A 19,012-nucleotide genomic window follows, 5' to 3' on the forward strand; every position below is an offset into this window, starting at 1 on the left:
GATAGAGTCCAGTTTCAGAGTGACTCTGTATGTAGAACTAATTCTAAAGGAAAATCTTTTCCAGGTGGGAGATGGCTTTCTTATCAGTGTTTGGGCTACTGAGTTGTTGAAATCAGTGGGAGTTTTGCTATTAAACAGTGGCACTTACTGGGTACGTCTAGACTACATGGCTGCGTCGACGGAGCCATGTAGATTTGTTTGTTCGGCAAAGGGAAATGAAGCCGCGATTTAAATAATCGCGGCTTCATTTAAATTTAAATGGCTGCCCTGCTCTGCCGATCAGCTGTTTGTCGGCAGATCGGGGCAGTCTGGACGTTCCCCTGCCGACACGAAAGCCCTTTATCGACCTCCCCGGTAAACCTCATCCTACAAGGCATAACGGGGAGGTCGATAAAGGGCTTTCAGGTCGGCGCAGGAGCGTCCAGACTAGCGCGCTGAGCTGACAAACAGCTGATCAGCTGTTTGTCGGCTCAGCGCGGCAGCCATTTAAATTTAAATGAAGCTGCGATTATTTAAATCGCGGCTTCATTTCCCTCTGCCGATCAGCCTAATCTACGTGGCTCCATCGATGGAGCCATGTAGTTTAGACACACCCACTAGGGGCAGTGGATGAAGGTAAGGCTGGGGGAGGCAAGCCCCCAGCCCTTCCCCGTCTGCCCAGGCCCTGCCCCCCATGGGAGCCAAGCCCTTAGAACCCTCTTATGCTCTGTGGTTCAAATGTGTTGAGCTGCACAAGATTCCTGGTTTCCAACATTTCAAATCCAGAGGATTGTCTGCTGGAGCAACACCTGCCTGCGGCCAGCCGAGCCTCTGCAAACAGGGGCTGTTGGACCCGGCGCGAGAGGAGACCGAGCAGTCCCCACTCACGCAGGTCTGGGACTGCTGCGCCTCTGCATTTCAAATGTAGTAAGGGCTGCCGGGCTCTTGCTACATTTAAAATGCAGAGGCGCCGTGGCCCAGAGCGAGCCTCCCCTTATCGACTAATCGTGTAGACCAGCGTTTCCCAAACTATGGGCTGCGGCCTGGTACCGGTCCGCGGGAAAAAATACCAGGCCTCGGCATGGCTGCCAGGATGTTCCGGGCTCCTGGAGTGCCTTGCAGTGCTGGTCCCCCAAGCCCTGGGCCGGGCTGGGGGGAGGATGCAGCTGGATGTTCCAGGCTCCCGGCAGAGGTGTAGCGGGGGGCAGTTGCCCCCAGGTGCCGCACTAGGGGGGCGCCAGGCTGGGCTGCAGTAGGGGGAGGTGCCGGGAACCCAGCCCTGGACTCCAGAGGAGGGAGGCAGGGGCAGGGAATCAGCGCTGGGCTCGGTATGTCTGCGCGGTTTGGGGGGAGGTGCAGGGAAACGGGGCTCAGCTGGGCTGTGGGGGAGGCATGCAGGGAACCAGGGCAGGGCTCAGCTGGGCTGAGGTGAATGGGGGAAGGCAGAGGGAACAGACGGGCAGCTCAGCTGGGCTGGGAGGGGCTGCAGGGAACTGGTGCTGCACTCCCTTGGATTGGGGATGGTTTTCCGCGAGGTGCAGGGAACTAGCGGGGGTGGGCAGCTCAGCTGGGTTGCAGAGCAGGGAGGTGCAAAGAAGCCTAGTGGGGGAGGGGACCCAGGAGCCCTGAAATTGCCTCCCCTGATCCAAAAAATCCCTCATCTGGGACCAGTCAGGTCCAGAGGGTGCCAGACCAGGGAGGTCCAACTCCTACCCAAGTCCCCTCCGTGCACCCTCCCTCCTAGCCAGATACCCTACCCCAATCTGCTCCTGCCTCCCAGAGTGCCCGTGCGGCACCGGCTACCCCAAGCCCTGGCCCGGGCTGGGCAGAGGATGCAGCCGGGTAAAACTGAAAACTTACTCGTTTTTCATTCTTTTTTTATATGCGTTTATATTTTTGGGCTGCAAAAAACAGTACTGAAAAAACAGGTTCCAACTAAAATAAAAAGTTTGGGAAACCCTGATCTAGCCAGCTTTCTATCCATCTTACAGTCCATGTATCCAATTCATATTCCCTTAACTTGCTGGCAAGAATATTGTGGGTGACGGTATCAAAAGCTTTGCTAAAGCTGGCACTGGGGGCTTTGGGAGGACCAGAAATACCTTATTTGCATATTAATCATTTGCTTAATGAATATGCAAATGAATGTTACCGGTCTTCCAAAAGCTTGTGAATGGATTTACTGGTCCCCGTATCAAAAAGTTTGGGAACCCCTAGTGTAGACAATACAAATTGTATTCACTACACAATTTGCAACATACCTGTTCCTTAACACCCTTACATAGATATGGGAGATTTGATCATTAGAAACACAGCTAGCTGGGCGGGCGATGAGCGGGAGAACCTCATTGTGACTTGCTGTCTAGTACAAAGGTTGTGGCTCTCTTGAGAGATCTAGATAGACTTGTGTGTAGTGCTGGGGAGGAGCTGGTGGTCGTGATACATGTAGGTACCAGTGACATAGGGAAGGATAGGAGAGAGGTCTGCAGGCCAAATTAAGCCACTAGGTAAGAGACAGAAGACCAGGATCTCCATGAGAAGCTTCCAGTTAGTACAGAGCCAGTTAGACAGGCAGAACCATGGGGCAACACTGGGGAGCCGGCGTTCCTGCCTGGCAGCCCCTCTCCTGCCAGATCCCGCACCCCCACTCCATTCCTGCACCTACCTCCAGCCCAGCTCTCCCACCCTCAGCCCTCTCCTGCACCCTTCCTCCCACCCAGACCCCAAGCCCACTCCCCGGCAGCCCACTCCCACACATTTTGGCCCCACCCAAGAGCATAGGGAGACCCACAAAATCTACTAGCTTGGACCCCTCTGGGCTCTGTATGTGTGTGGGGGAATGTGTTTTTTTTTTTGTTTTGGGGGGGTGTTTGTTTTTTTGTGTTTTTGGGGGGTGAAGGTTGTTTGTTTTTGTTTTGTTTTTTTCTTGCTTCTCACTTTTGGGCGGCCCCCTACTGATTTTTCTGACCCCAAAAAATGTTCCCCACCCCTGGTCTATAAAACCATGACTGGTGTAGAGAAAGCATATTCACAAGTGCTATTTACTTCTCATGACACAAGAACTAGGGGTCACCAAAGGAAATGAATAGGCAGCAGGTTTAAAACAAACTAAAGGAAGTACTTCTTCACATGGTGCACAGTCAGCCTGTGGATTTTCTTGCCAGAGGATGTTGTGAAGGCGAAGATGATAACTGTGTTCAAAAGAGAACTAGATAAATTCGTGGAGCATCAATGGCTATTAGCCGGGATGGGCAGGAATGGTGTCCCTAGCCACTGTTTGTCAGAAGCTGGAATGGATCACTTGATGGTTACCTGTCCTGTTCATTCCCTCTGGGGCACCTGGTGCTGGCCACTGTCAGGAGACAGGCTACTGGGCTAGATGGACCTTTGGTTTGACACAGTGTGGCTGTTCTGATGTTCAGCCTTAAATCACGTGTCTGAACATGCCAGCCAGGCAAATCAGCAGAGCTAGGAACAGAATCCAAGAGCCTGGTTTCTGAGTTGCCTGAGCTAATCACGTGGTCACAGAGCAGCACATGCGATTTAACTGCCTTGCGTCATGAGCGGAGTGAAACCTTGTTCTGGCTTGTGACCTCTGTTTGAAAGAGACGTGCTAGTCCTGTGATAAAGCAGTGTCCCTGGGGAGAGAACTCTGCTCCTGGGGCGCCACAGGTGTCAGATCGATGGGCTGAAAGTCACGCTGGTCGATGCAATGAGCGCGGGAGGCGCTAGGAACACACGGAGACTGACGACAGAACCACAAATACGGCCACACGTACGAAGTCTTGACTGTCGGGTACGTTGTACTAAGCAGATGATTGAAGTTACCACCAAGTGCACAAACCCCGAGAGTTCATGCCATAGCAATTGCTGTGTTCATACTCTCGTTGGCTGAGGTGTTAGCCTCTGGTGGCTCTCAACAGGTAGTCGCTGATAGAGGGGACGTTCCCGCAAGGGTCTTCCTTTGCTAGCCAGACCAGGAAACCCTGTGTTTATGACCATGTCCAACCGTATGCCTATGTACGAGGGTTCAAAGCGTCTGTTCCTTACCTCTGCTTCCATATTGTATCTATTTTGGGGTGCCCCACTTTTCACAGATTGTCCCCTCATTCTTATAAACATTTACGGAGGCATGTTCCCATGGTAACCCACGATAAGAGCAGAACTTTTCATGACACTACCCTCAAGTGCCTCGTGTGGGCTAGCCAGGCACTTCGCAGTCTGGTTCCTTGGAGCGTCACTTAGTGCCACGTGCTTGACAGGAATCTTGTCATCGGACTGGCATACGATTCCTCCTGGCTCATCTAGTTGTGTCAAAAACCTTGAGGCCTACTATGGCCAAGCTGAAATCTTACAGGCCTCTGCCTGTAGCCTTGTAGTACATACCTAGGCAGGGTCGTCCTTACACAGATTACGCAGCTGTGTAGGACAGCCAAAAATTTGGGGCACCGTTGGGTCCTAACGTCCACCCATCTGCCTCTTCCTAGCCCTGTTCTATGACTCTGCTTCCTCCGGAGAGGATCTAGTTAACTTGCAAGTGACAACGCCTGCCAGAGTGATTAGCAGAACACTGGACCTGTGTCCTGGAGCCCCTTTAAATCCCTGCCAGAGCACCATGTGTCACACTCCAGGCAGCACTGAGGGCAGTTGGGGGGCGGCACAGCCTACTTGCAGCCCCGCCCCTCCCACGTGAGGCCCCGCCCCTACTGGGGGTGCAGAGCAGGGCCCTCTCCCACCTTGCTCGGGGGCCTGGTGAGGCTGTTAGCCCCACTGGCTGTGAGAGCAGAGTGTAATGCTGGAAAACGCTAGAGAGTGTCTTGGCTGAAGAGGCTTGGGGTGCAAGCGAGGCAGCTGCTCCTTTTGTTCTTGTGTGTTCAGAGACACAAGACCTTGGCCATGGTTTCTAAACAAACAAAACAGCACAGAGAAATACCTGACAGTGACCGATTTCTACACCCAGTTGGAACATCCCTAGAGCCCCGAAATCCAGCGACCCGCTCTGGGTGGAAAGATGCAGCCCTGTCTTTACCAGAGAAGATAGCTTCCACTTCTCTCATCGGCAGCCAGGGGCTCTTTCTCTCCATGTTAACAGAGAGGACTGGGACTTCCTTCTTTTTCTTGCCCTCAGAGGGTTAGCAGCTTCCCTTACTTCTCTGCCTGCACATCTGCAATAATTTGTCATCATGGAGCTGGGCCCTCCAAAAGGCCAGGATCTGAATGAGTCATTCGTTTGCATTTCCTTCTCTCTGCTATCTTTTATTACCCCCAGACGCTCTGTGTTACAATACAGCTGGCAATACTATGACAGGCGTGGGGCTAATCGGCTCGGAGGCGTGATGTAATTCAGTAGCTGTCCCATGCAATGAATTACACAGCTCCGCGCTCTGGCGCGTGATATAATGAGATTCAATTGGCTGCAGTGCAAGATGGCCCAGTCAGGGACCAGCCAAGCAAATTCGGAGGGATTGTTTGTAGCCCGTGAAAGCCGGTTGTGGGATGGGGGAAGGGGTTCTCTGAGCTGCTGCGCCAGCAGACAGTCGTTAGCGGTTGCTGATTCATATGACGACGACCCCTGCCTGCCGATAATGGGGCACAGAGTGAGGTCAGCCAGCTTCAGCAGTGTTACTGAGCATGCTCAGTGCAAGCCACGCAGCAAATCCGACGGGGTGGGAGGATGTGACCCTGCATACAGAGCTGTATTGACACAGGGGCCCAGGGCCTCAGGCAAGGCTGGGGGGAAACCGCAGGCTGGATGGGGCCCAATGCTTCCTTTGATCCAGCCTGTGACCGTGGAAACCAGCCCCAGAGCCCAAGGGGTTGGAGCTGCAAGCACCAGCTTGCCCTTTCGGTCCCTTGGTGAGGGGTGTTCAGGGATCTCTGTGCACTGTCTCCACCTCCAGGGCTGGCTCTGTAGCTCCTGTTGGTTATGGCCGGAGGGAGCTGTGGGGTTGGGCCGGAGGGCATGGGCAGCGTGCACCACACAGAACGACCTGACCCCTCTGCCTCGGGACGACATGCCGGCCACCTTGGGTAGCAGAGCAACACAAAGCCAGGGCAGGCAGAGGTCCTGCCTTAGTCCGACTACACCACCGACCGGGAGCCTCCAGATGTTAGCGCTTACCAGCTGGAGCCTGCACCCCACAACCCTTCCTGCACCCAACCCCCCTAGCCCAGCCTGGAGCCCACTTCTGCACCCCAACTCTTCCCAGACCCTGCCCCCCAACTTCCTACCCCATCCCTGGATCTCACCCTTGACCCATCCTCCCACCTGGAGATGTATCCCCTCTTGCACCTCAATCCCCTAAGCCCACTCCTGCACTCCAAACCTCCAGAGACCCTACAAAATCTAATAGCCTTGGGTCCCAGGAAAATTAATCCAACTCTGCCTGCAACACCCCCCAGTGCATTGTCTCTGGCACCATAGATGCCTACAGTGTTGCACAAAATGAATTAAAACAGTCCGTTTCCAAAGCTCTGAACAATGAGACTAACAGGAGGCCATTACATGGAGAAAGGCTTCTGGAGAGAGAGGAAGGGTGAAAACAAGATGGCGGTGTACGTGAATGTTGCATAGGGTCCTCTCTTCTGTTTGCAGAGGGAGAATGGTTCTGTAGCTAGTGAATCGACAGCACGGGTGAGCTTCCTCCAGAAGTGATTTTCACAAAGGGCCTTCAATGAGGAGAGGGCAGAGTCGTGGTGGCGAGGAATTGGGTTCCAAGGAAAAGAAGATGTTGGAGCCTTCCAGTTTAGCATGGAGCGAGGGGCAGGAAGGAATTTAAACCGTGACAAGACTCAGCTCATCAACAAAGGTGTGAATTAATGCTAGAGCTAGGGCTGGTTTTCTGAGGGGTTGTTTACATGGGGTTTTTTTCAGCTGTATAATTACACCACAATAGTTATATCAGTGTAACAATCGCGTTAGGCATTCCTATTCTAGACGGCATGGTTTTGTTGGTGTAGCTTGAACTCCTCCTAAACTACCAGTTGAATTGGAAAAAAAAAGTCAACTTAGACCATCGTATGAATGTCCACATGGTCCTGCTCAGGAACAGCAGTACTCAAATTGCGAGCCCCAGGAGCACAGGGTGCCTCTGATCTCCCACGCATATACTTTATAATGTTCCATTATAATCGTACCTAATGTGTTAATAGGAACACAAAAGCCAAATCTGCTGCATTGTTCACACAGTGACAGGTTGACATTTTCTGCATAAACTACAAGGTACGACTGTAATATTTTCTTGATGTAAAAATGACAAGCATAAATTGGCAAGAACTCAGTTTACTACCAATACAATTAATGTATTGAAGGTTGATTGACTGATTTAGAAAACGAGTGCCGCTGTGTTTATGTTCATTCTGTTATTGCACGTGTAATGATGATATCTATCTGACAGCATAAGACTTTCCTTTGGGTCAATCAGCATCTGCTGGCCAGCCGTGGTCTCCGTGCACACCCTCTGCGGCAGGATGGCCGAGTGCCCCTTGGACTGGACAAACCAGATTTTCAGTGTCGGTCCTCCGAGGTCAACAGAGCAACATTGATTTCCTCCTGCTGGGGAGCTGACCCACCATGTGCAGTGATCTAGAGAAGCAGAATTATCATTAATGCTTTTATGACGTGCCTTCCCTGCCGTGGGCCTAGGTCCCATTGCATGGCATACGCCATTGGTAACTGAAACTGAATATACGTTGAATTTCCACAGCATCCCCCAGCCCAAAAGTCTCCAACCACTTTACACACTTTAACCAAAATTAAGCCGCATATTATCTGCATGAGCTATTATTCTTATTTTCTAGATTGGAAGGGGGGAGAGGAAAGAGGCTCATCCAGGTTAAGTGACTTGCCCAAGGGCCCAGGGTATGTCGGTGTCAGAGCCTGACTCCCTGACAGGCACAGTACTGCCATGTGAGCCTCTATCCTGCATGGCTCTGAGCAATTCCTGAAATATGCTGCCAACTACTCCAATCAAAGTTGAGGCCATGGCACACCTTGCAGTATCTGACCTGTGGGCTAAATGAGACTCTATTGGCCTGAGCCAAAGCTCACAGAAGTCAATATGGGCAAACTTTTCTAAAGCACCAAGTGATTTAGGAGCCTAAATCTCATTGCAAATCCTAGGGATTTAGTCTCCTAAATGCCCAAGTCGCTTTCTGAAAACGGGACTTAGGTTCCTAAATCACGTAATCTCAAATCCTCCAAGGGAAATACATGAGCATTAGGCACCTAAATGCCTCTGACAACCTGGGCATTAGGCACTTTTGAAAATTTTACCCTACTACTAGTTCCATTGACTTCAACAGATGTTGAACTCCGGCCAGGTACCCAGTGCTGACCATGGGCTCCTTGAGCTGCATTCTGATCTGCTGTCAGGGTTTAGTTAGAGCAGGAAAAAAAAGAACTACAAATCCCACCCAGCCAAGCTCTTCAGATCTCAGTCAGATCAGGTAAGTTAGTCTACAGGCATTCTTGGTGTGTCGTGCTGCAGCTGATGATCATCGGCATTAACGCATCATCTCTTAAGTGAGACGCTAATGCAAAGGGGCAAAGGAAAGAAGGGACGTAAAATCCCATTTAATTGGTTAACAGGTTAAACGTAGTTAAGCCTCTGCTTGCAGCCCCCCCATGGCCCACCACAGACAGCGGTTGCTTCAGTTTGACCACAGCAGCCCCTGCCTGCAGCACCCCCAGCTGTGGACAGGAGCTGTTCCGGCTGGGCTGGTCCAGCCCGTCTGTGGCGGGCTCTATGGGGCTAGAGCAGCCCCCTGCCCGTGGCAGGTGGAGACTGCTCCATCCCCCAGCGGTTAACCTTTCACATTCCTAGGAGGCAGGGGAGCTAGAGTGTCTATGCCAGAAGGATACTTTGTTGGATTTTCCTGGCTCATCTCATTGGCATGGGATGTTCAGTCGTGTGCCTCTCTTTTCTCTAAGGAGTCATTAGTGCGGGTGCCACATGCTCATTTCCGCTGACAGCAAAACGGCAGGCTCACCGGGGCAGTTGCTTGCAATTAACTGAGGCGATATAGCTCCTCCTCAGCTCAGACAGCTAATGGCCATGCAAAATCTCCCGCTGTTTGCACAGCAAGGCACAGTGGCACCGGACACCCTGGCTATGTCTACACTGGCGCGATCTTGCGTCAGAAGTATGCAAATGAGGCTAAGCGTGGAATATCGCCGAGCCTCATTTGCATATCTAATGAGCTGCCATTTTTGCGGAAGAGGCTCTTGCGTCAGAAGGAGCATCTACACTGCCCCTTCTTGCGCAAGAAAAACCCTCTCGCGCAATGCCGTTATTCCACGCTTAGCCTCATTTGCATACTTCTGGCGCAAGATCGCGCCAGTGTAGACATAGCCCCTTTGTTTCCATCTGTAATGAACTGGCTAAGGCTGTTCTTTAACAACCACTAGTACTTGCGCAAGAGGGCTTATCCCTGAGCGGGAGCGTCGGCATATTTGCGCAACCACTGATTTTGTACAGTACAAAGTCAGTGTTCTTGCGCAAATACTCACTGCCAGTCTAGACAGGCGGCAAGATTTTGCACAAAAGCATTCGCTTGTGCGCAAAATCTTGCCAGTGTAGTCACAGCCTTTGTGTGTAGGGGGGCTCAGGGTTGGGGCAGAGGCTTGGGGTGCAGGAAGAGGTACATGACTGGGACAGGGATGCAGGCTACAGCTGGACACTGCTTACCACAGGTACCACCACCTGGGTGGTGGTGCAGTGGGGCAAAAGCAGGCTCACCCCTGCTCTGGCCTTGCACCCCTGTCAAAGCAGTCAGAAAACTCCCTACATACCAAGTCCTGTTGTGCCCCTCCACCCCTGTTCTGTGGAGATAGACTACAGAGTGGGAGAGGGAAACAGCTCCAAGGCAAAGGGCAGGAAATGCACTGCAGAAGTGGGGAGAGACATCTGACGTTCTAGAGCCTCTTGGTCAAACTAGTCAACACCTGTCAGAGGTGCCAAGATCTACCAGTAGATCCCGATCAACTAGTTGGTGACCGCTGCCCTAGTGAGTATCCCGAAATAGCTATCCCACGTCTTCACAGCAAGCCTGTTACTTTGGGCTTGCTACCCTGACATCCCTGTACACCTCTTTCCACAAGGAGTAAAGGATGTTTCGGAATCGCGCTTTATTTTGAAATTTGGCGCTGTCGACGAAATATGCTGTTTTGAAATAGCATCGCAATAAGATGCACAAGTTGCGTATCTTAGTTTGAGCTACGGTGCAATGTAGATGCACGCGAAGGCACCTCAACTGGTCATCTGACAGCCTCCCGCACTTACGTGTATTCCAGGCAGGACAACGTGAAAAGGGGCCAGTGTAGACGAGCCCGAAGTGTTTCACTGGTACTTTTTGAATTTCCCTTTGTACATCTTACCAAAAAAGGGACCAAAGTTACTTCTTTTCTCATCTGACCCATGTTCTTTGTGAACTTTCTGATTGTTGGGCACAGTGAATTAAATTCAAGGGAACAACATTCAAGGCATATTCAAAAGTCCTAGAGGGATAGCCAAGTAGTCCTGTAGCACCTTAGGCTATGTCTACACTGTGGAGCTATTTCAGGATACGTCTGGTATCTGAAAATAGCTATTCTGCATCTTAAGAGCAAGCCTGTTATACTGAAATATAACGGGTTTGCTGTTCCAATGTTCCTATAAACCTTATTGCACAAGGGATGTTTTGGAATAGTGCCTTAGTTCAAAATTTGGTGCTGTGTAGACAGTGCCAAATTTCGAAATAAGGTATTTTGAAATTACCTCTAAATAAGCTACTCAATTTGCATAGTGCAAATTACGTAGCTTATTTTGAGGTAAAAGTGCAGTGTAGACTAACGATAGTATGATGAGCTTTCTTAGGCAAATCCCACTTTCTCAAATGAGCAGAGTGGAATTTTTCTCATGATACTATATATCTAGATCTTGTTAGTCTAGGGCTTCGTCTACACTGCTGGTTTTGCTGGCAGTGAGTATGCAAATGAGGCATGGATTAGCATATCACTGTGCCTCGTTTACATAATTTATGCACACCATTTTTGCGCCAAGGGTTTTTGCGGGAAAAAGGAGTGTGGACAGGGTTTTTTTGTACAACCTCCCCCCCCATTTTCCACAAGATCCTCATTCCTCTGTGGGCAAAAAAAGTGTGAATAAATTATGCAAATGAGGCAAACAATATGCTAATCCACGCCTCCTTTGCATACTCACTGCCTGCAAAACCGGCAGTGTAGACGTAGCCTCGGAGTGCATCTACACAGCACAATTATTTCAAAATAACTGACTTTATTTCAAAATAACAATGTGGGCGTCCACACAGCAATACTGTTATTTCGAAATAACTGATGGCTTATTCTGACTTCTGTAAACCTCATTCCACGAGGAATAGTGCCTATTCAGAAATAGCTATTTTTAAATAGCTGTAGCATGGATGCTCTACTGCTGCTATTTCGAAATAGCTCCTCCCCGGGGCCATTCAAATGAATTACTGCCCAGTGCTTCCTGGGGCTCTAAATCGAGGTAAGATGTCCATATTAGGGAAGCCCCCCATGGACTAATTTTGAGGCTTGCCTGCAGTGTAGACGTGCTATTTTGAAATAAGCTATTTCAGAGTACATCTTCCCGAATAGCTTATTTCGAAATAAGTGTCCAGTGTAGACGTACTACAGGGCTACTCTTTGCCCTATTTAAAAAACATCCCAACCAAGACACCAAGCCAATAGGAAAAAAAGCCATTTCCTTCAGATCCTGACCATAGAGGGTCATTAAGGAGAATAACTTTCCCCTGAGAAGGTATGTTTAACTCTGAAAGACAAATCGCTCCTTTCTTGAGTGTAAAATCATTTGTTTGCTCTTAATTTGATCCTCTAGAATTAGCATGTAAAGCAATTGTCACTTTTCTTTCAGGGCAATAAATCAGTCCATTATAGCCAGATACGTTGTTTATATCCTGTAAAACAGTGTCGCGGGTGGGGGCACCTGGGAGTTAGAGAAGAACTCCCTCTATGGCTTTGTGTTTTAGCGAGCATAGAAATCAGGCTTCAGCTTCTTGCATAGTGAAGCTCTTTCTCATAGATGCAGCAGGTCAATGCATAACACACTTCCTCCTGTAATTCCGCTCTCTCGGAATTGCCTGATTTCGAGAGCAGAGCTCGAAGTTAACATGGGTCACATGGCAGACGTTTGTTTTCATTAATTTCCAGAGGACTAAACTCATCCGTGTTATGTACCTGCATTGACTCCAGTCAAGGCACAACACAAATACACGCCGCCGAATAGGTCTTGGGTGACTTTTTTCCCAGGGTCTGGAGGAGGGAATATTTGAATCCTTTCCCCTGCAGCCTCCTAACTCTTCAACTCCTTTCCTCTGCTCCCCCCCGGTAGATAAGTTTTACCATATGAAACGGGAGATTTTTCCCCCTGGCTCGTTGCATCCCGCCTGCTCCGTCACACACCCCAGCATAAATCCGGAGGAATTCAACGGACACACAATGCAAAGTCTCTTTTGTGGAGCCGCGTGTGCGATCCGAGCTGCAGCCTGGGATGCGTTGGCACAGGGAAATAAACGGGGAGGGGGGAGGCTTTGCAAGTTGGGCCATATGAAAACGTGTGTGTGTGTGTGTGTGTGTGTGTGCGCGTTGGCACAGGGAAATAAACGGGAAGGGGGAGGCTTTGCAAGTTGGGCCATATGAAAACGTGTGTGTGTGTGTGTGTGTGTGTGCGCGCGCGTTGGCACAGGGAAATAAACGGGAAGGGGGAGGCTTTGCAAGTTGGGCCATATGAAAACGTGTGTGTGTGTGTGTGGGTGTGGGTGGGTGTGTGTGTGCGTGCGCGTTGGCACAGGGAAATAAACGGGAAGGGGGAGGCTTTGCAAGTTGGGCCATATGAAAACACGTGTGTGTGTGTGTGTGTGTCCGTGTGTGTGTGTGTGTGTGTGTCCGTGTGTGTGTGTGTGTGTGTCCGTGTGTGTGTGTGTGTGTCCCCGTGTGTGTGTGTGTGTGTGTGTGTCCCCGTGTGTGTGTGTGTCCCCGTGTGTGTGTGTGTGTGGGTGTCCCCGTGTGTGTGTGTGTGTCCCCGTGTGTGTGTGTGTGTGGGTGTCCCCTTTAATTATTGTTTAAAACTCCAGTGCGAACACGAGCATCACTTTCCCTCCCTGCCTTTGCTTTGGGGCGAGGGAAAGCCGCTCCCTGCCGGGGCACAAAAGAAAGCGCAGGAGGCTTTTGATCTGCCCCGGCAGCAGCCCGGCTCCAGTTCAAAGCCGGCTGGGGCAAGGAAGGGGGGATCCGCTTGCTTCGCCGGGCCATGTCCAGCCGCATAAAGCGCCGCTTGGATCTTTTGTCCCCCCAGAAGGGGCCTCCAGGAGAGAGGGCGGCGAGTGTGGCGGGGGGTAGCGAGGGCTAATGCCTGCGCGCTTGCAGGGAGATGCTGACAGATCCCTGATAGATGTGCAAGATGGCGCGAGCTCCTGCCAGCAGCTCCAGCCAGCGATGGTCGTAGGCAGCCGCCTCCGCACCGGGAGGGTGTAGCCGGGCTCCCAGCTCGGCGCTTGGGTGCATTGGGAGGGGGCTGAGTCTTCACCCCGGAGAAGGAGCAGCACCAGGGAACGTGGCCCCCATGGCTGCCCCGGACTCGCCTCTGCCGGCCGGCGTGCTCGGATTCCTTCTGCTCGCCTTCGCGGGAGGTAAGCGGGGCGACCCCCCAGCCCATCCTCCCCGGCTCCGGGCGGGCTGCTGAGCCGCTCCTGGGGAGGGGCCCCGTGCACCCCCCCGGGCGTGGGCTGCCTGGTTATTTTTGCTTTAAAAGGGGACCGAGGAGGGGAAGGGGGGCGCTGGCCAGCGCCGATCCAGCCTCACGCTCCCCGCCTGTGTTTTGATTTTCCTCGCTGCTCGGCGAGGAGCACATGGCTCTGTCAACAAGCTACTTTCCAAGCAGGGAAATTTGCCAAACCGCCGTGAATGCTGCTGCTGCGCGCTCTCTCTTTCCACACACACACGCTGGGTTATCATCATCCCCCCTACACACACACACACACACACACACTCACACACACACACACGGTGCCTGATCTCTCCTTTCGGAGCCCAGCTAGGCTCCTGCGATCCTTGGGATCCGCGTCTCCCCTGAAACTAGGCCAGCTGGCTGCAGGTCGGCAGCGAGGAAACTTTTTCCAAAACACCCTCTGTCGATCACGCACCCAGGCATGGGAGTCCAGCGCGCCGCATGGCTGCGAAGTGCGGCAAGATTTCTTCTCTCCCGTGGGCTCCTTGAAGAGGGGGGTGGGGGAGGGTTGAAAAGCTACAAACTGTTTAAAACGTGCCCTGCACAGGTTTGGGGAAGTTCGGCTTGAGTGGGGAAGATGGTGTGGGGCTGTGTAAGATGGAGAGAAGGGGTCTAAATGAAATAATGGGGGGGTCTCCTCCTTCCCCCACCCCCAGCTGTTCCCCTAGAATTTTATGCTGGCCTGTCAATGATAAACCAGTTTAATTCGGGTTAATTGGAACGGTCCCTACTGTTTTGGAAAAGCTGTACGTTTAATTGGAAGAAAGGACAGAATCCCCTTGACTATAGATTTAGAACAGACCCCATGGCATTCATGATCACCGACGGGAATGAAAGTTGGTGTTACTGAGTGGTCTGAGGATTGCAATGCTGTTTGCATCACACCTACAATATATACAAAGTGTGTGTGTGTATGTGTGTGTTTGGGAGGGAGAAATCCTCCCCTATAACAATGCACCATCTTTGTCATTGCAAATGATAGCTGAAAAGGGAAGAAGAGTTATAGTAAAAGTTACAAGGGAAATAGCAAAATATTTTAAACCTACAAGTGTTATGCTTTTATGTAATGCTTGGCTTTAGTTCACACAAAAACGCCAGCACTGCCAGTAACACCCCCATAGGTCTAAGACTGAATTACAAAAACATCAAAGGGATTTTCCCCTGGACCTACCACAAACCCTGCTGATAAAGTGTAACGTTTTCTCCTCTACTCGGGGTGCTGTTAAAAATACAGAATCAATGTAAAAAGAGAGCCAAGAAAGGCAATGATCTTCTTTGGTAAAAGAGGAAATACTGATGTGGGAAGATGATTTTCCCCTTTACTCCTCCCCTCCTCCCCCTTAATAGAGGAACCTGAACAAAATACAGTATGAGTTGTTTTAGAAACCACTCAGCCTTCTCAGAGTGGGAGGAACAGTGTTACACTTAACCTGAGAGTATGAAAAATGTCTAGGAAATCAGCTTGTTGGGTTATGAGGGTAATAAACCTGCTGCGTGGTCCTTAGCAGCCAATAGTAAAAGATGTGTGTGTAGCTACTGGAAAATTATAAAAAGAATGATGAACTGAGCAGTAATGAGACAGGTCTCCTTATTACAATCAGCCTCGTATACTTTCTGGATAGATAATAGTGCAATTAAGGTGATTGAAATAATACTTCTGGTGTTTTTAACCTCTTTTTTATGGCAAGTTATTGAAAGTTTAACCTTCAAAAATCAAGCTCATTATTAATGTATTGTCTATTGAGCTTTTAGATTGTATCTTGTTTTTATTTGTATTACAGTGTGTAAGTTGTATTGGCGACTTTGTGGTATGCTTTCCTGGTCTTTCTTAGGAACATTTGGCTGCGGTTTAAAAGGTTACCTCCCCCTCCTCCTCCTCCTAGGATTTTTTGTTCCCTCCGTAGGCTTCAACACAGTAGAAACAGTGAGTGTAAGTTTCTGTGCTCTGCTGAATTTAATAAAACATTCTATGTGCATGTCAATCAGTAACTCAATAGAAACCTTTTCCACGGTGAGGAAATCTGTGACTCAGAGGTTCTGCATACAGGAGGTACTGTGTCATGTTGGATTTTCTTTTTCTCAGGATGCTCTCTCTGCTCATTACATAATGCTTGAGTTCCATCCTCCTGTTTTTTCAAACTTTCCAAAATTAGGCTGCCTCTTAAATAAACTAAGTGAAAGCTGAACCCACTCGGGGCTCGGTTCATGGGAGCCGGGTTCTGCTCCAAGACAGAATTTCCTCTTCTTTTAATTTCCTGGAGTTCTTTGTTCTGGGTGACGGACAGCTTTTGTCTGTCATTGCTGAGCCCTGCATTCAAAGAAAGGCACAGGATATGAGATGCACCCAGGTTCTGCTTAGTAACAGCCTTGGAATTAAATGCTGTCATTTATATTTAAGTAGGCTTAACTTTTTAAATTATTGAAGCTATAAGCTTTTGCTAATTCCTATTCTCTACATGGCTTTAGGGTTTTGTTCTTAATGTGGTAAAGGATTGCTTTCTCCTAAATTGGCATAAGACCTGTCTTTTCTCTTAAAATACATACAGGGTATCTGGTATCATTTCCCTAATAAAGCTCAAAGACAATATATGAAATTCAAACCCTCATTCAGCCTTTGTTTCAGGCGGGAGTTCAGCTTGAGAATGTGTTTAAGTGCTAAGAGCTGCTCCGTTTTCATTTACAATCAAAATCTCATGGTTAATAAAATGACAGGCTGGGTTGTCTAGCAATAACTAAGTTGCATGTAAAATATGAGAGGGCTGAAAAGAGAGTGTGTCGAGTGTACCTGCACCTCTGCATTGTGTAAATACACAATTTTGTTACCAACACCATGTCATCAGCGTACCTAGTTTTATGATTATTTAATATTTATGTTCAGATGTGTAACCCACATACCCAGTGTGTGGGTTACAGATGCACCTAATGGCTAAGGCAGATATTGCTTCGTTGCATTGGGTGCTGTAGAAACACAGAGTCAGTCCCCGACTCGAGCAGCTATAACTCTCAGAATAATGGTAATACACACAGAAATGTTATACATCTATCTAATAATTTCTACCTGTTCTATATTGCCTATCACCCTCCTGTTCGTCTATACCCAAAACTCCCTGCAAAGTCCACTGGGAGTTCAGCGTGTGTAAAGAATATGGATTTGGGCCCAGGGTCTACACTACAATCCTGACCCCGCCCCACCATTTCTGCACCCACCCACCTGATTCCACTGCCTTTATTGGTGTATATGAGAGCAGAATCAGGCTCCTGGCAGTAACTATTGCCAAAGAGGGGAGCAGAGGCTTTTATCGTACTCGTACGAACCAGGAACTATCTTTTTTCCTTCGCACTGACTTTTTACTTTTCGGATTTTCTTCTTTGCGCCTGGAATTTCTCTCTCCTTCTCTTCCGCTTGAAGCATGCTAAGTGCATCGCTCCGGCCCCTGTGCAGTACCAGTCCCTGCACAGCTATGCTCTGCAGATACTTTAGAAGTAGTTCCATCCAGTGTGTGCTCCTTTATTTCCCCCCCCCCATGCTTTCACTTCCCCAGGGCCCCAAAGGAACTCCTTTGTCTGGCGTGTGGAGATCAAGAGAGCGTGTCTTTCTCACCATGGTGGAGCACTGACATTCAAAGGCTGGCTTCTGCTCCCTTGAAGTCAATGGAGCTTTCTTATTGACTTCAGCGGGAACAGGATCGGGCCCCAACCGTGTGGTTTCTGTGTGAGGAGCAGCGTGGCAGGATAGCGCCATGCTGAGCGTCTGGCTTTCTCCTGTTGAAAAGCAGAGAGCTAATTCTGCATTGATTAGAGGGCATGCCATGCATTTCATTTTGTAGATTGCAGCAGCCTCAGAACATGAGCCGCTTTGTGTTTTTTGGATCCATCATATCACCCTTTTATTTGATCTTACCTGACAAGCCTAGCCAAGCTTGTTCAGATTAAGATTTAAAAAAAAAAGAAATTAAATTAGCCTAAATCCAAATGTGGTGGGAGGGGAAATAGTCAATTCAAAATTACTTCGGAATCACAAACTTATTTAAACTTTACTGCGGCTTGTCGTTTTACAGAGTTTTGAGACTAATAAATTACAGAGCAGCGCTCATGAAAATCTACCCAAGTCACTTTATCCAAAAGAATATGCAACATTTTGGTTTTTCAGGGAAATAAAAATAATTGTTGACACATGTCCGGGAGTCACTGGCAAGCATATAAACCCAATGTTTAAGGGGAGGACATGTCAATAATTGCACTTTAAAAGAGGAGTGAGGCAAACAGGCTGACATATTGGGGAAAGCACATAACTACTAATCTGGCGTTGCTATTATATCAGATGTCACGGTTCCACCGCAGCATGCACTTGACTGGAGCCTAGACACTTAACAGTCCAGACCTGCTGCTGCTTTGGTAATTTAAAACCGGAGTTTCATAGCAGAGGCCAGGATTAATTTCATTTTTGCTCATTGTTTTGATGAAGCTAATCGTAAAACAAAAGTTGGGGCTTTTTTTTTTTTCTTTCTTCAGCAGAAGCAGTGGGACTGGACAACAGGGGATGGCTCACTCAATAATTGCCCTGTCCTGTGATTTTCCTCTGAAGCATCGGGCACAGTGTTGGGTGCTGGGTTAGAGGGGCGGTTGGTTTGACCCTGTCGGGCAGCTCTTACATAAACCAGTGCTTTTGCAAAAGAAATCTTTGCCTCTCACACCCACGCAATGAGTGTGAAGGGGCAGAGTGTTGGTACTTCATCAAAAAATAAAAGGCCCTGATGTGTGTCCCACTCTACTGATGCCCCCTGGAGGTGGAGCCCGGACTGATCAATCAGCCCTTCCTACTTTTCAGTAAGGTGTGGAATGAGAAATGATAAAGCAAAGAAAATCTAAGGGTCTGGAAAGTATTAGTGCGGTATCGTTCATTTTTCACATCCCCTGGAAATTAATAAAACAACTCAAAGATTAGATTACAAATACGCTGGGGATTTTTGACTCCAAAGAAACCAGCTGTGTCTATCATATAGTCATCTTCCCTTCCAAGACAGCGTAGGGAGACTCTCGGGGTCGGCTGTCGACTTCACACGTTGTGAGGCTAGAGAGAATTGTGAGGTCTCCATAGGCATGTCTACACAGCAGGGCGAAAGTTGGAATAAGCTACACAACTTGAACTAAGTCAATTGCATAGCTCAATTCGAAATAGTTTATTTCGGCTTTTGGTGCTGTCTACACAGCAGGAAGTCGAAAGAAGAACACTCTCTGTGTGAGGCACCAGGCACCCTGGGGTG

The 19,012-nt window shown here is 49.3% G+C and overlaps 1 protein-coding gene across 1 annotated transcript in view; it reads left to right on the plus strand.

Moving 5' to 3' along the window:
- Positions 1-13,195: 13,195 nt before the first annotated feature.
- IGDCC3 (immunoglobulin superfamily DCC subclass member 3) overlaps positions 13,196-19,012 on the plus strand; it is a 226,012-nt gene continuing 220,195 nt past the window's right edge. The window contains exon 1 of the mRNA XM_075896898.1: positions 13,196-13,650. Within this exon, the coding sequence (XP_075753013.1) occupies positions 13,584-13,650 (67 nt within the window). The 5' untranslated portion in view covers positions 13,196-13,583. The remainder of the gene's footprint in view (positions 13,651-19,012) is intronic.

This window comes from Pelodiscus sinensis, chromosome 14 (genome assembly GCF_049634645.1).
Source record: "Pelodiscus sinensis isolate JC-2024 chromosome 14, ASM4963464v1, whole genome shotgun sequence".
NCBI lineage: Eukaryota > Metazoa > Chordata > Testudines > Trionychidae > Pelodiscus > Pelodiscus sinensis.